Source organism: Salvia splendens, chromosome 15, assembly GCF_004379255.2.
Source record: "Salvia splendens isolate huo1 chromosome 15, SspV2, whole genome shotgun sequence".
Taxonomy (NCBI): Eukaryota; Viridiplantae; Streptophyta; class Magnoliopsida; order Lamiales; family Lamiaceae; genus Salvia; species Salvia splendens.
The window spans coordinates 27003970-27019699 of NC_056046.1; the positions used below are offsets into that span (position 1 = coordinate 27003970).

The following is a 15730-nucleotide window of genomic DNA, read 5'->3' on the forward strand; positions in this document are numbered from 1 at the left end:
GGTGTCGAGAGATAGATGGAGACGAGAGAGAGAAATAAAGAGAGATAGGGAGAGAAGAAGATAGGCGTGTAGAATGAGGGAAGAAAAAAAAAGGATTTGGGCCTATGGTTATTTTAAAAAGATTGGGCCTCATTAATTGGAATAGGAAGATTTATTTTTTTAGTTGGGCTATTGTACCAAATATTTCATTTGGGCCAAGTTGTTAATGAATTAAGTGGGTTGGAGTATTCATTTTGTTGGGTCAAGCTCGGGCAGCCTCAGCAATAATTGAAAAACGGGAAGCATGGACTTAAGGAAGGGAATTCTCCGCGAATCAATTTGAAGTCGATGTAATGAATCAGAAAATTAAACGAACGAGGTGGGCTTTCTAACTAAGTATTTTGTGGGCTTTCTTTTTAAATAAGGACTATGTCCTAAGCAGTTTATTTCAAGTACGAGTTATGTGATTAAATTCCAAATATATTGTGTCATGCCGTATTTTGTTTTTGAGGATGTGCCTATCTGATCGCTTAGTAGGGAGCGAGTCCCTACTAGAAGTTATGAGTTTAATCGAATTCGGGTTTGCCTAGGGAGCGAGTCCCTATTCAAGCTAGTGTACACAGAGGGGATCGTGCGCTATCTTTCGAGTTGACCGGTCTAGTGATCGAGAATGTGGCCACGTTCTCGTTTCACATATGAGGTTCAGATATGGTACGAGGAGAGAGAAAAATGGGTTGCAACCATACTTTTGAGCGAGGAAATGTTTTGGGTGACTTGGTCTTTTATAAAACCCCGAGTTCACTTTTAAATGCTGACACAATATTTTATGAAAATTATTTTGGCATGTGTTCACTGGGTACATCAAGTACTCAGCCCTGCATTTCTTTTTAAATATTTGCAGGTTGAGCGTGACAGGAGCGGTGGGTGTTGAGCATAAAAGTGAATAATGTCTATTAAATGTCAAGAATATGTTGTGTCTTCATACATAGCATTATTCTCCTCTCGAAATGCTTCCGCTAAATATTGTTTCTTATGAGTTCGTCTATTGTTGAGATATTTTCAGTTGGAGTTGTTGATTGTTGAAAGATACTCTGATTTTATTCGAGCTATTCCCATTTGTTTCGAGCTATGGTCGAGTTGTGTTGATTTTCCCCTTTCTTCCCCGCTTATTTAACCCTCCCCTAGTCACGATCAACTGTGTTTTCTATTCTTAGAAAATGCGGGCGTGACAAAGTGGTATTAGAGCAATTTTTCTTTCCGCTCTGGACCCGAGAGTCTTTTTCAGTCTTAGTCTAGATTCGATTCGCTAGACTAAAATAAGGTTAATTTTGAAGGCTCAACATCCCGACTCGTCACACTCAACCGATAAAAAGGTAACATGTTTTGTTTGAATGTTTTTATGAGAAATTTTGGAGAAAGGAAAATGACAGAATTTTGAGAATGAAAGAGGAGAAAATTTTTATAAGAACGAGGAAGTAAAATCTTTCCGTGAGGGATTGGTTTCAAATTGAGAATAGTATTTTCTGATGTTTAAGAAAAAGAGCATGTTTTGAAGAGAAATTATGAGTTTGATTTCGAGTTTGAGTTTTAAAGTATGAAAGTGTTTTTGCTTTGGGATGTTAAAATGTTGTGTGTTATACTTGGTTATCTTTAAGTATGAATGATGATAAAATATGTTGTGAACTTAGAGAGCTTACATTGTAGGCCTAGCTGACGGCGTGAACCATAGTTTTAAATTGAGATAATCTATCACTTTCCCGAGTGACGAAAACGAACGAGAATCTGAAAGTTTGGGGTGAACCCCTAATTTGTCAAGGCAAAACGAGTCAAGGAGATCGAGAGTGCGAATGGAGGCCGGTGGACCAGGAAACTTTTCTCAGAATTGCGTGAAACTTTGGAGCAAGCTAGGTGCGAACCATTCGAAGGACGTAAGCAAATTTCTGGACGAAATTTTTGTTAAGATGAGTAGATTGTAACATCCCGAAAAAATAAAGGAGAGAAAAAAAAATCAAATTAATCCTCTTAATTCTAATCTAAGGATATCTATCACTCTTCAATATCAAATCTAAGGTAGTTATCTCAAATCTCCCCAACTACCAAATCCATCAATATCTATCAGTTTTGCCTATATATATCCAACCAATTCCACAATTTAAACCATTCTCTCCAAACCCCACAGAACAAAACGTGTGAGAGAGAGAGAGAGAAAGAAGAGAGGAAGAGGGAGAAGATGAGCGACAGTGCTGCCGCCGACGGAGGCGGCGATGCAAAATCCGCTGCAATGCAAGAGAGAAAAGAGGAAAGGCGAGCGACAGTGTCCCGACGAAGAGAGATAAGTCAGCAGCAGTGAGAATACGCTGCAATTCAGAGCGCGAGGCAGCGCGGCCGGAGGAAGACCGCCGGCTGGACGGCGACAGATAGACGAAGCAGCAACGAACAGCAGCCGACGGCTCTGTGCAGACGGTGATGGCGGCGAGCAGCAACGATGACCCCTGTGCAGACCGCAATGGCGGCGGTGGCTGGACGCCGAATACGAATCGACGGCGGTGGCTGGCGGAGTTGGAGGAGCGATGGGTTGGGAGAAATTCCAGACGTGGTGTCGAGAGATAGATGGAGACGAGAGAGAGAAATAAAGAGAGATAGGGAGAGAAGAAGATAGGCGTGTAGAATGAGGGAAGAAAAAAAAAGGATTTGGGCCTATGGTTATTTTAAAAAGATTGGGCCTCATTAATTGGAATAGGAAGATTTATTTTTTTTAGTTGGGCTATTGTACCAAATATTTCATTTGGGCCAAGTTGTTAATGAATTAAGTGGGTTGGAGTATTCATTTTGTTGGGTCAAGCTCGGGCAGCCTCAGCAATAATTGAAAGACGGGAAGCATGGACGGAAGGGAATTCTCCGCGAATCAATTTGAAGTCGAAGTAATGAATCAGAAAACTAAACGAACGAGGTGGGCTTTCTAACTAAGTATTTTGTGGGCTTTCTTTTTAAATAAGGACTATGTCCTAAGCAGTTTATTTCAAGTACGAGTTATGTGATTAAATTCCAAATATATTGTGTCATGCCGTATTTTGTTTTTGAGGATGTGCCTATCTGATCGCCTAGTAGGGAGCGAGTCCCTACTAGAAGTTATGAGTTTAATCGAATTTGGGTTTGCCTAGGGAGCGAGTCCCTATTCAAGCTAGTGTACATAGAGGGGATCGTGCGCTATCTTTCGAGTTGACCGGTCCAGTGATCGAGAATGTGGCCACGTTCTCGTTTCACATATGAGGTTCAGATATGGTACGAGGAGAGAGAAAAATGGGTTGCAACCATACTTTTGAGCGAGGAAATGTTTTGGGTGACTTGGTCTTTTATAAAACTCCGAGTTCACTTTTAAATGCTGACACAATATTTTATGAAAATTATTTTGGCATGTGTTCACTGGGTACATCAAGTACTCAGCCCTGCATTTCTTTTTAAATATTTGCAGGTTGAGCGTGACAGGAGCGGTGGGTGTTGAGCATAAAAGTGAAGAATGTCTATCAAATGTCAAGAATATGTTGTGTCTTCATACATAACATTATTCTCCTTTCGAAATGCTTTCGCTAAATATTGTTTCTTATGAGTTCGTGTATTGTTGAGATATTTTCAGTTGGAGTTGTTGATTGTTGAAAGATACTCTGATTTTATTCGAGCTATTCCCATTTGTTTCGAGCTATGGTCGAGTTGTGTTGATTTTCCCTTTCTTCCCCGCTTATTTGACCCTCCCCTAGTCACGATTAACCGTGTTTTCTATTCTTAGAAAATGCGGGCGTGACACTAAGTTTGAATCTCAGCCACAAGATTAGAAAATATGCGTGGTTCAGATTTGGTTATAGAGTTATTACGTGATTTGGGGGTTATCATATAATCACAACTCTCTCTATCTCTATCTCTCTCTCTATATATATATATATATAATGTGATCAAATACAAACTCCCATTTATAATATAAACTACAAACTTTAATCATACAACATCATTGTAACTAATCTACGACTGTAAAAATTCGATGTCACCGGGTAGTACAATCTATGTCAACGGGGGTGTATATGGAAATCGTATTTTGTGGTCAGTTACATACATATGTGGTTCACTCCAATCTGGTATAATCATAACCAGAATTGTTTGTAACCGTTTATAGATTAGTCAATGATGAAGCCCTAATTTATTTCCACTCTCCCAAACTACCAATATTATCAATTGTTGGAAAGAGATTATATTACTCATTCAACCATAAAATACAACATATCTTAATAATTCAACATTGCGATATCAACCTCGAGCTCCTGTTGAAATTCATATCCCAAATATTCTACAGCGTTCTCCTCTGGCGTAAGGTTAACGTCCACGTTTAAGTTGAAATGGAAATGGCTTACGAAGCTCAAGGTATTTTTCTTGCTAATTTGAATAATAGGTGTATTATAATGTTGAAACCAATGACTATTATGCTCGATGTTTTACGTTCGTTGATGGATGAGGTTGAGTAGTAGGTTATATTTCGAAATGGTTTATGTCCCTATGATGAGTTTGCTGTCGTTTTTTTGGTGAAAAAAATGTTGAATATCTAGTGTAGAAGTTGTTGTGCTTGACCGGAGAAGACAAAACAGGTAGAGTAGAAGACATGAGCATTAGGTTATATTTCGAAATGGTTGATGAATCTGTTTTTGAAATGTAGAATTTGTTCAATACTCTCTACTTTTTGAATCTGCGATGAATCTGTTACGATTTTTTTGGTGAAGAATTAGTTCAATTTTATCTACTTGTTTATGCTTATTCTGATGCTCTATACATAATCTACCAGCAATGTGTTTATCTGATATAGTTTGCGATGATAATCTGCCAATTCGGTCGCTGACATTCCGTGATGATATTTTGACACTTATTTGTTTTGTCTATAGATGCACTTATCCCAGATTGCAGACCCGACATGAAACCTTACATTGATCAGGTGTTTGAAACTTTAGACGAAGGAATTTCATTTTATGAAGCATACGCCAATGAATGCCGTTTTGATACTCGTTGATTCGGACACAAATACTCGAATGGCGTCAAAACCTGGCAGACTATTGTATGCAGCCGGCAAGGTGAAAAGTGGGATGTCGACGAAGAGGCGAGTTCTACCAAACGTAGACGCCGTTCTAGCAGATGTAATTGCAATGCCAAACTTACGTTGAAGTATTCAACCAATCCTGGCAGTCCTTGCTATGTTGTCAGCAACTTTGTAGATCAACACAATCACGAGATGGTTGATAAAAAGCTCGTCCGATACATGAAATCCAACCGCAACCTTGGGGATATCCATTATAAATTCATGCAGGACTGCTCAAAGGCCAACATTGGACCTACAATGACTTTCAATTTATTGAAGGAGTTCTTGGGTGGCTACGATGCGGTGGGTTGCACCGTTACTGACATACGGAATTGCAAGCGCGACATATTGCAAGAAATGAAAGGCGCAGACGTCCAAATGATTTTAAATCAAATGGAGGTGAAGAAGAACACCTGTGATGGTTTCCATTACAAATTCCAGCAAGGTAGTGATGGAAAGTTAATTACCTCTTTTTGGTGTGACGCTGTGTCGCGAAAGAACTACAAGATGTTCGGTTACATTGTATCATTTGACACTACATACTCAACAAACAGGTAATCATACATGTCTAACATTTTCTTTAATCTTTTTATTAGGCTCACAATTAAGGCTTCATATATAGTTCATGTTGACAGTTTGCTAATGTTCGTTGCTTGATATGCTTGTTGAATAGGTATTGCATGGTATTTGGGCCATTCACTGGAAAAGACAACCACGGATGCCCTGTTACATTTGGTGCCGGATTCGTGTCATATGAGGGACCTGACTCATTTTCTTGGTTGCTAAGTGAGTTTGTTGATTGTATGGGTTTCGCGCCTAAGTTGATAATTACCGACCAGGATTGGGGCATGAAACTTGCTATAGAACGGGTTCTAACTAGTACCAGACATCGTTGGTGCATGTGGCACATAATGATGAAGCTTCCTGAAAAGGTTCCCAAAAGAATACTTGCCAACGAAGAGTTGAAGAAGGATTTGGACTCTTGTATATGGTCTGAATTGTTGGAGCCAGAGGAATTTGAAGAAACTTGGCTGACCATTGTGGACCAATATGGTTTACAAAATGAATCTTGGTTCACTACCATGTTCACACATCAAGCGTATTGGATTCCAGCATATTTTAGGGATTTCCCAATGGGGTCGTTGTTGAAGACAACTTCATTCTCTGAGTTCGAGAACAGCTTTTTCAAAAGGTACACAAAACCTCATTTTAATCTCGCTGACTTTGTGATGCACTACAATAGCGCGTTGGATGCTCAACGTAACATAACTGAGAGGCTCGATTTCTCTGATGCTTCAAAAGTCCCCATCCCGTCAACAGAGCTTTTATTCGAGAAACATGCAGCGGCTATGTATACAGATCGCATCTTTCAGCAAGTTCAAGATCAGATCGTCGAGGCGCATCGTCGTTGCAGAATGTTCACTTTGAGTTGGAGGACAATACTGAGATTTACACAATAATGGACAGCCATCGAAACAAAGGTGTCGTCCATCATGAAGTTGGCACCGAATCGTACCACTGCGATTGCAAGTTGTTTCTGCGGCGTGGAATACTATGTTCCCACATTTTTTGGTTGTTCAAAAACCATGACGTGAAAGAAATACCAGGAACATATGTTGGTACAAGGTGGTTGAAGACGCCTTTGTTGAAATCAGTACACAATGACAATAGTGAGGAGGCATCGAAATCAGCAGGTTCGTATTAAACGTTATTCATTTTTTTTTCAATTGCTTCGTTCATATGTAATGTCACCACACTACTGATGTTGGGCTTACGCAGATTCACAAGTTGATGATAAACGTGTTTTAGCAACCAAACTTCATTCCCTATACTTTCGTTTATTTCAACGAGCACAGAGTAATGCCGACGACATTTTTGCATTATTCGACGGAATGGAAGAATTAAGTCTTAAACTCTTCGGTAATACAGTAACTTCCGGGTCTACCATGGGTAAAGCATAGACTATTGAGAATCTGTATGGGCTAGCTCGACCAAATGTTGTTAGCGTGCACCCTCCTAATGTAGTGAGTACAAAGGGATCCGGCAGCACTTTTGGAAGAAGAATTCAATCATCATTAGAGAAGGCTATCATATTACAGAACAAACCTAAGAGGCGATGTGCAAAGTGTCGAGAAATGGGTCATCACGATGCAAGGAATTGTAGCAGGGAGAAAGGAAAGTCCAATATGTAGCTTTAGTGGAATTGCTGTTCATTTGTAACTTGTTTTTTTATTAATATTTATCTTTGATAACAACCGTGCATTTTGATGTAAGCCATTTTTTCAGAATTGAAAGTCAGTACATGTCTACGTATCTAGTTTGGTTTCAGCAGATGAAGTCATGGTGGTATTATGAGCACCATAACCACCCTCGGGGACAGAGTTAAGGAAACCCGTTTGAAGTTGGGATGTACTCCAATGAAATAAGTTATCACTGGAATGAAATACGTTTAGCACCATGACCTTGTTCAGACAAAGTGCCAGAAGCAAGATGTTTAGCAAGATGGCGAGCTATAAACGCACGTTTCCAGTTTTCTGAAGCCATAAAACAACACGGTAAAGAAAAGTAATGATAAATGTTAAACATTCTAACAACTAAGAACATGAACATCATAAAGTTCCAAGTAGAATGAGTTGACAAAGCAAAAGGGATCCATGTCATTAGATATATATGTTGACTAAATGTACTCCCTTAGTGACATCCAAGAAGATTACAAGCATCCAGCTAGAGCTATTGCATGGACTATGTATGCCTTTCCCAAACAGATTTCAGATTGGAACAAAAAGAGTTTGTTTTGTAGATAAATTCTGCTTTTTATTCTCTAATTTCAAACAACTAGGAAACAGGTGGTTGAAGCTGTTAAATATTTGGAACCAAGGTCTCATAAGTTTGAGGTTTACATTAGGACAGAAACTACTTTTTATTGACAATTCATCATTGTAAATTGGTATTCATACTGATTTAAACAGATCAAACATTCATAATCAGTTTAAAGGATAAAGAGACACAAAATACCCATTACCAGTATTGCACAACTAACATTAGCATCTAAAGGTGAATACCAATATCCAAAGAACTACAATTATCATTTAAACAGCAACTAGGGAATTCCAAATCTACTCAAGCTGCCTTGCTTTTCTTCCTTGCCGGCTAGTTGGGTTGCTCGTTGAGGGGCGCCATGTTCAACATTCCATTAACTTGCCTCGCATAATCTGTCTGGAAGTTGGGAGCCATGTTGATGTAATGACTAAGGTAAGACGAGAATCTTTCTCTGCAATCGTTGAACGGTGCAAGGAGCATGTCATTGCAATATCTCCCCCTCAGAATCTGCAGAAGCCTCACACTAACTCTTTGAAGACCCATTGTCATTAAATTGGCCGGGTTTCCCAAGTAAGTCTCCATGTGTCGCATCAGGATTACCCCCGAGTCATTAGTGGCTTGAGTCGTCTTCCATGGCAATTCCAGCAAGCGCATGCTACGCTCCTTGATTATGAGCTCAGACAGTTTGTCGAATCCCCTTGACTTGAGATAAAAAGCAAGACAATGCCTCTGCAAAATAGTGCAGGGGTTAAGTTGGTCATTTATGTCAGCCTTGGCACATTGAAGAATTATGTAAACTTAAATGTCAATGCAATCCAAATGTAAATAGCCAATGACAAAACAAACGTACAAATGTAAACAGATGTAAGCAAATGTCTAAACAGATGTAAACGATGCAGCAGACGATGAATTTTTCCAATGTCAACACATACCAACACATACCACCAAAGTCAACACATACCAACACATACCACCACAGTGCACAAATTTCTCCAATGTCAACAGATGTAAGCAATTGTCTAAACAGATGCAAACAGATGCAGCAGACGATGAATTTTTCCAATGTCAACACATAACACCACATACCACCAATGTCAACACAAACCAACACATACCACCACAGTGCACAGATTTCTCCAATGTCAACACATACCAACACATACCACCACATGTTGTATAGACGATGACTTTCAACAAAAAGGTCAAGATATGCATCCAAGATTCAGTACTTCAACAGTGCTATGTAATTAAACGTCATAGTAAACTTACTAGTAGATCCAAGTCCCTCCCATATTTGGCCCGATCTGGAATACCGTTCTCGGGCACAACCTGGTCTAGCACATCCGCAACCCCAGTCTTCAATGAGAAGCACACCAAATAGTAATGCCTCTTTGAATATATAGGGAAAAAAATCTGTACACAACAATACAATTGATGAGTTTTTCATTTTTCAGTGAGTTCGCTTTTGGTCAAACAAGAGAACAAGTACCAAATCATAATGTGTGATGTCAAAAGTTCCAGCGCCGTTGAATTGACCATCTATTTCATCGCAGAATGTTAATTCAGCTTCAGATTTTTCCCAACTAGAGCTCCGTTCAACCACATTGTATGTCTGCAATCGTTACATATTGTCAGTAGACAAAATCAAAAGTACATTATATTAACAGTACACTAACTGTCGCAGCCGTTATGACAAACAATCTTCTGGGCTTCTGTGTTGGTTTATGCACCTCCATGCCATTCAGATAAGAAGCCCAAACATCGATAACTTCAGCGTGTACAACTTCATGTGGCTTCAACGAGCTAAATTTCTTTTTAGTAACTCCACAACCTCGTCAGCGTAAATAACATGATCCCTACATTTCAACCATAGGTTATTCACGTCGGTCACTTTGATTAAAACAACAAAAGTTAATAAGAATTTTTCTTACGTCCACATGTAAGGTGTCGCAAGAAGGAATTGGTAACAATCCCTCTCTTCTTGAGTCCATGGTGGGCTGATACGCGTTGATGCTGCACACTCTCTTCTCCCGGTAGGGAGTCTGAGTCTCCTTGCTGGAGCAGGTTGTATTTCAGCATACGTGCTCTATTCACAATTCATCTCTGCATCTCGACATACAAGTAATATACATGCATCAGTACCCACCGTATCTATTTGTGTTTCGAAAGCAGCATCACCTAGCTCCAGGACTGCTTCCACGGCAGAGCAAACGGCTACGTCTACGGCGTCGTGCTGCATCATTAAAAACAGGGAAATATACAACGTCACTAATTGTTGGTAAATGTAAATACCCCTAGTTAGAGCCAACATGTTTAATGATATTAAATTTCTTACCTCCGACACAACATCACGCGCAATAGCACTAGCCACGTCGATTGCATTCTCCTCATTCACAACCGTTCCTACTTGCACATTAGCCAAAGGCTCTATGTCAGCAAACTCTCTTTCAATGTCACCGGCAGCAACCAAATCCAGTCCGCAACCTCCCAAATCAGCAGTGTCATCTCTCTCCCCGTCATGGGATACCACATCATCCCCACTGAAAAAAAGGTCAGCTGGCTCCCTAAGCTCGTACTCCAACGCATCGCCCTTCACGGAAAGTAAGATAGGATGATTCTGTAAGCAATTCAATTAAAAGACAAAAAATACAAAAAAAAGGTGGCCATCAAACCTCTTCATCATGTGCTGCATTGTCTATCTCAGGTTGAGGTTCTGTTTCAGGTTGTCTAGCGTCAACATCCTACAATGTACACAACATCACACTTTCATTAAGTATATCAACATATATGTTATCTGGGAAGTGTTTGTATAACAACCATCAATGTATGATATATAGTTAACCTGGCTGGTATCGAACCCAATGCTGAAGCTGGGGTAATCGTCCTTGTTTTCTAGAATTTCCATTTTATCTGCCGCGTCCAACAGAGATTTCAAGGACTCTGACCAGTCTTCCGCTGCACTATAATTGGCAGTCTGCGACTGCGTCATTGACTCCACAGGGTCAAAGTACTTATCGTACAACCTAAACGCCCTCCGGAGAGTGTCACACGTTATTCTAAAGCTGTCCTTCCTGATTTATGGAGGAGCTTTATTTAATTCCTTGGCCAGCATTTCAAACCGTCGCCTATGTGTTTGGTTGCCCCCCAAACACCATCATATACACCACTTCATCCGAAGTATATCTCTCTTCAACAACATCTTCAGTGGACCGCGGTTCACCATGTTCAGTGGCTGGCGGTTCACCAAACTCATCAGTATCTGGCGGATCAGCAACATCTTCATTAGCTGGCCTTTGCAATCCTGTTGTCATTTCTGCACCACCCATTTCATTCTCATCCATCTGTGAAGTCACTCGTCCAAGGCCAAAATCAGCTTCTTTCATTTCATCTTCCTCTCTCTCTTTCAATAGTTCGGTCGTCCACCCCTTTATTCTAGGAATGGCACGTGCCACACATCTCCTGCGATGCACTACTCGATCGACGTAGAAGGCCTGCAGTAAATAACAAAATCAATTCATCAAAAATGGTATCACCATCACCAACAATCAGATAAAAAAACAGAACGTTGAACTCAACCCCAAATGTCAACAACAGATAATTATTCACACACAAAAACCATGTCAACATAATTGCAACAATTCAACGGCATGGATTGAATAGACGAACGACATACCACTAGGAAAACTACTGGCCCGCTGAAAACCTTCGATTTGTTATTCTTCCATAGCTTGTGCGTCCTCAACAGATTGTCTAGTAAATACTTACACCAATTGTGCTTTTCACCTTCTGTAAATCTCCGAGAATGTCAACAATCCGGGGTCTGACATAGCCACAAGGGGAGGTCTCAATGAGAGCCGTTTCCAGCATAGCAAGAATATTTTCTTAAAAAGTGACCCCCCCAATTTCTTGTAGCAGCTTCGTTTCTAGGACCTTGGTCTGCATAGCATTCACATCAGCCTCCTCATCAAGTGGAACGGTTTCCAGGTATTTGATGCTTATGTTCCTATCGCATCGATCAATTGTAATCCCACCATTTGGGAAACCAAAAATGAGCTCAACGTCCTTCGGGTCAACAACTACCTCAACACCATTAGGAAACATAAGACTGCACCGTAGGTGGTCAAAATGCTCTAATAGCCAATAAGCTAATGTTCCCGGAACAGAGGCCACATCATAGTCGAGTAGTCCACCAAAGCCGAGCTGCCTAACAACAGTCTTCTACCTTTCGTTCAATGACTTCAGGATGCGCTGGAAAAAACGAGTGGTCCTCTTGATCCTCAGTTGAGGTCTCTTGACTGGTACAGGGACGCCAACAACAGCTGTTGAAGGCTTTGCAGCCAGTCTTGTCCTCTTCCCATTCGACTCCCCATCGTCTACTGATTTCCCTTTTCGTAGACGTTTCGCTGATCAAATAACAACCGTCAGTTAGTGACGTAAATGAACATATAAAAAATTGAAAATCAATAAAAACATAGCAAGAACGCACATCAACATCCAGACATGTGTATTATCACCATGGACATTACATAAAAACCACTATAAAAGCAAGGTCAAGTGACCATTCCACCAAGCATATACAATATGTCACTCAAACATTAAAACATTTCCAGCAGAACAAGCCTTGATAAACTCAAAAGGATCAGCCAAACAAAGAAAGACTAACTTGATAAACACATTGACGTCGAACAATGTCAGCATCAAATACCAACATCGACATAACAGTCGACACTGTCACCGGAATATTGGGCAGTGTGTTTACTTTCCAAACATGAAATCAGATCCATTTGCTACATATCAGTGATAAATACCAATCATATCTATCTTCATATCACTAAGATTTAAACATTCCGAAAAACACATAAGCAATGTCGTTGAGAACACCTAAAAACAAAAAACAACCACACTGACATCTTCTTATCACCACGAGAAACAATGTAATGTCAGTAACATATTAGTACATTCAACAGAAAAATTCAACAGCAACATATCAGTAATGAACCAATTATCTGTAAATAATCTCAACAACCAATATCAACAAAAATAGTGCAATGTAAACAACTTTTTTCAACCGACATGATGCAAACATTTGTGAAATCCAAAATAACTAAGGTAGAAACAAGAAAGCAAACATTTGCAAAAAATAGTCATCAGCTTGTATAAAATAATATCTTCAGCAGAAGCTCAAAGTTATCAACACGGAGGAAAAACACATTTTCAGGATTTCAATTCGATTTTGAAAGTTAGGTAGAGGATAAGAACATTATCATGTCAGTATCATATTTGTAAATTATGCGTGCAAAGTTCAACAACATACCAGAAATGCACCAATTCTCTATACATAATCTCATTAACCATCATAAAAAAAAATAGTTCAATGTCAGCAGTGGAAAGTGTCGACATAATATTTGGGTAGTGTGTTTACTTTGCAATTATGAAATCAGATTCTTTTGCTACATAGCAGTGAAAAATTCACTAGCAAAAATTTAACAGCCACATATCAGAAAAGCACTCATCCCTATACATCATCTAGACAGCCAAAATCAACCAATTTTAATATGTATCAGTAGAACCACAAAGGCACCACACAAATGTCAACACGAAATTGGGAACATATCCGGAACAGATCAGAGACGGAGATTAATTTATACCAAAAATCAGAATTCAGTGCAAACGAAGTTTAATCTGTTCAATACTTGTAGCATATATAACCATGCAATTCAACACAAAGTAAACCGACATTAGTGACTGTAAAAAATTAAACGAAAAGCCCATGGATACAGAATGTCACCGGTCTTGAAATTTAGGGCATTCAGCCGGAAACCTAACCTCCACCATCAGCCACAACAAAACATTTAAACCTCAGAAGCAAATGCTCTTATACACTTCAGAATGTCAATAACACAATGTCAAACAAAAATTCAGAGTTCAATGAAACGAATTTTAATTTGTTCACTACATGCAGCATATTTAACCACGCAATTTAGAAAAAATAAACCGAAAGATAGTGCCTGAAATAATCTAAACAAAAAACCCAATGATACAGAATGTCACCGGTCTTCACATTTAGGGTTTTCAGCCCGAAACCTTACCTCCAGATGACTCTCCTGCCGCTTGACCCGCTCGCCTCGTAGAACTCATGTCAACTACAAGTAGATTATGTCAACTCGGGGGTATTATCGTCAATAGCATGCACATCAAATGTCAATAGCATGCACATCAAATGTCAACAACTTATAATTGACATTATATATGTATAGTTGATAATCCAAACCCTAAAACTTCCAATTCCATAAACGAATCAATAATTAAGCTTGCAAAAAGTTCAAATCCTATAACAAAAGCAAATTTTAGAAAATCAGTCTCTCAAATCCAATTTTAATATGCATTAACTATCAAATTTTGGCTACTGCACACCCTAGATCAAGAGCTCAATCTATTGGAAAATGCCAAAAATTAGAAACAGAATCACAATTGAAGTCTAGATAATAATAAAGCCGAATCTCGTTTCCAATTCCAGAACTGAGAAAACATGTGTTCCTAACCTGCGAAGCAGAAATCCTCAACAAACCCCTACGAATCCTCGAATCAGCGGCCTCGGAAATCCTCATCTGAATCCTCATCAGCTCTCCAATTGTCACCGGCTTCTTCACCTTCCTCCTGAGCCCAAATTTCCCGAATCGAGGCTCTGCTTCGAGCTGGTGGATCTCATCCCCAGCGCCTTCTTCATTTTCGACGCCGCCGCCGACGTCAGAGACCTCTGCAGATTAGTATTCGAGCCGCCATTGGAGCTGCTGTTGTTGGGGGAATTAGCGTGGCCGATGCTGGCAATGTAGGTGAGTGGTTTGGAGGAGGAGCGGTTGACGGAGACGAAGATCTCGTAGGCGGTGGCTCGGAGGTCGGAATCGGAGAGAGTGAGGGTTAGGTCGCCGATGGGAATCTAGTTCATTTGTTTTCAACTGAAATTACCATTATGCCCTTTCATAATTAATTAATACTTAAATAATTTTATTTGGCAAATTTTGGACCACTCATTTAATAAAAATGAGTGGTTGATAATGCATCTTAGTTCTAAATTAAGCCCAAAAATTTCAATTGATCACAACCAGGATTGTATTCAATGTCGAACTAATTTTAAAACCGAACCAGAGACCAAATCTTAGTCATCAAATTTTATAATCTTGTGGATATAATAAATCAACCAAATTTAATATTTTTAATGTTAAAAATTGGGTGAAGGGTGTAATTGGAACGCATTTATCCATGCGGTTATTAGTTCCCCTTAAATCAAGCCACATAATTATGGAAATCATCTCCAGAATCTTCTCTTATGTAATGTACAATTTTTTTTTATTCTGCTTCTAAGTTACATCGTGAATTATCTAGCGTCTCCAATTTATATTGCATTTGGTCAACTAATGGAGGAAGATTCTCAAAGAACAACCATGTTCTTATATTAATTATTGTATATCAATGTTTGATTAACGAAGAGCTGCGAGAGGTGGAGCCGCCGCGGCCGAGTCGTGGTTGGATAAATTAGGTTTTTCAATAGCTTGATTTTTTCCATGAGAGCGGGAGATCATCGGGAGCTGCTTGATCTGTCGTCTTCATCATCCGGCATTGACAACGACATTTATTGCTTATCTCCTTAGAGAGCGTGGTGATCGGCTTCCAATGCCATGAGGTTTTTGTTTGGATTGCTGAAAACTGCGTATACTTTGAAAGGCCTGCAGAATACAATGGAGAAGAAGATCTGTTGATTCCGAGCTACTCGGGAAAACAGACCTGCAATTAGCGTTGGGGGCGAAGATGAGCACCAGC

At 39.6% G+C, this 15730-nt stretch overlaps 2 protein-coding genes across 5 annotated transcripts; one reads left to right on the plus strand and one right to left on the minus strand.

The window, feature by feature from the left end:
* The first annotated feature begins 5000 nt into the window (after positions 1-5000).
* On the plus strand, positions 5001-6552 carry LOC121766941 (protein FAR1-RELATED SEQUENCE 5-like). The gene is made up of 3 exons (XM_042163169.1): positions 5001-5087; positions 5180-5646; positions 5766-6552. Exons 1-3 carry the CDS (start codon positions 5001-5003, stop codon positions 6550-6552), a joined length of 1341 nt encoding a protein of 446 aa, XP_042019103.1.
* Positions 6553-8029: 1477 nt separating this feature from the next.
* LOC121768776 lies at positions 8030-14838 on the minus strand. 4 transcript variants are annotated; one of them, XM_042165321.1, is made up of 12 exons: positions 14455-14838; positions 14002-14055; positions 11586-12315; positions 10755-11403; positions 10585-10653; positions 10248-10502; positions 10059-10145; positions 9844-9967; positions 9643-9768; positions 9402-9524; positions 9182-9325; positions 8030-8641 (listed from the first exon to the last, which is right to left on the minus strand). In XM_042165321.1, the coding sequence occupies exons 4-9, from the start codon at positions 10899-10901 to the stop codon at positions 9728-9730; spliced, it is 723 nt and encodes a 240-aa protein (XP_042021255.1). In that variant the 5' UTR covers positions 10902-11403; positions 11586-12315; positions 14002-14055; positions 14455-14838; the 3' UTR covers positions 8030-8641; positions 9182-9325; positions 9402-9524; positions 9643-9727. The 4 variants fall into 4 exon arrangements, with proteins under 4 accessions (XP_042021255.1, XP_042021254.1, XP_042021256.1 ...); XM_042165320.1 differs by having other exon boundaries at positions 9402-9768; XM_042165322.1 differs by lacking the exon at positions 14002-14055 and having other exon boundaries at positions 9402-9768.
* Between the last annotated feature and the right edge of the window lie 892 nt (positions 14839-15730).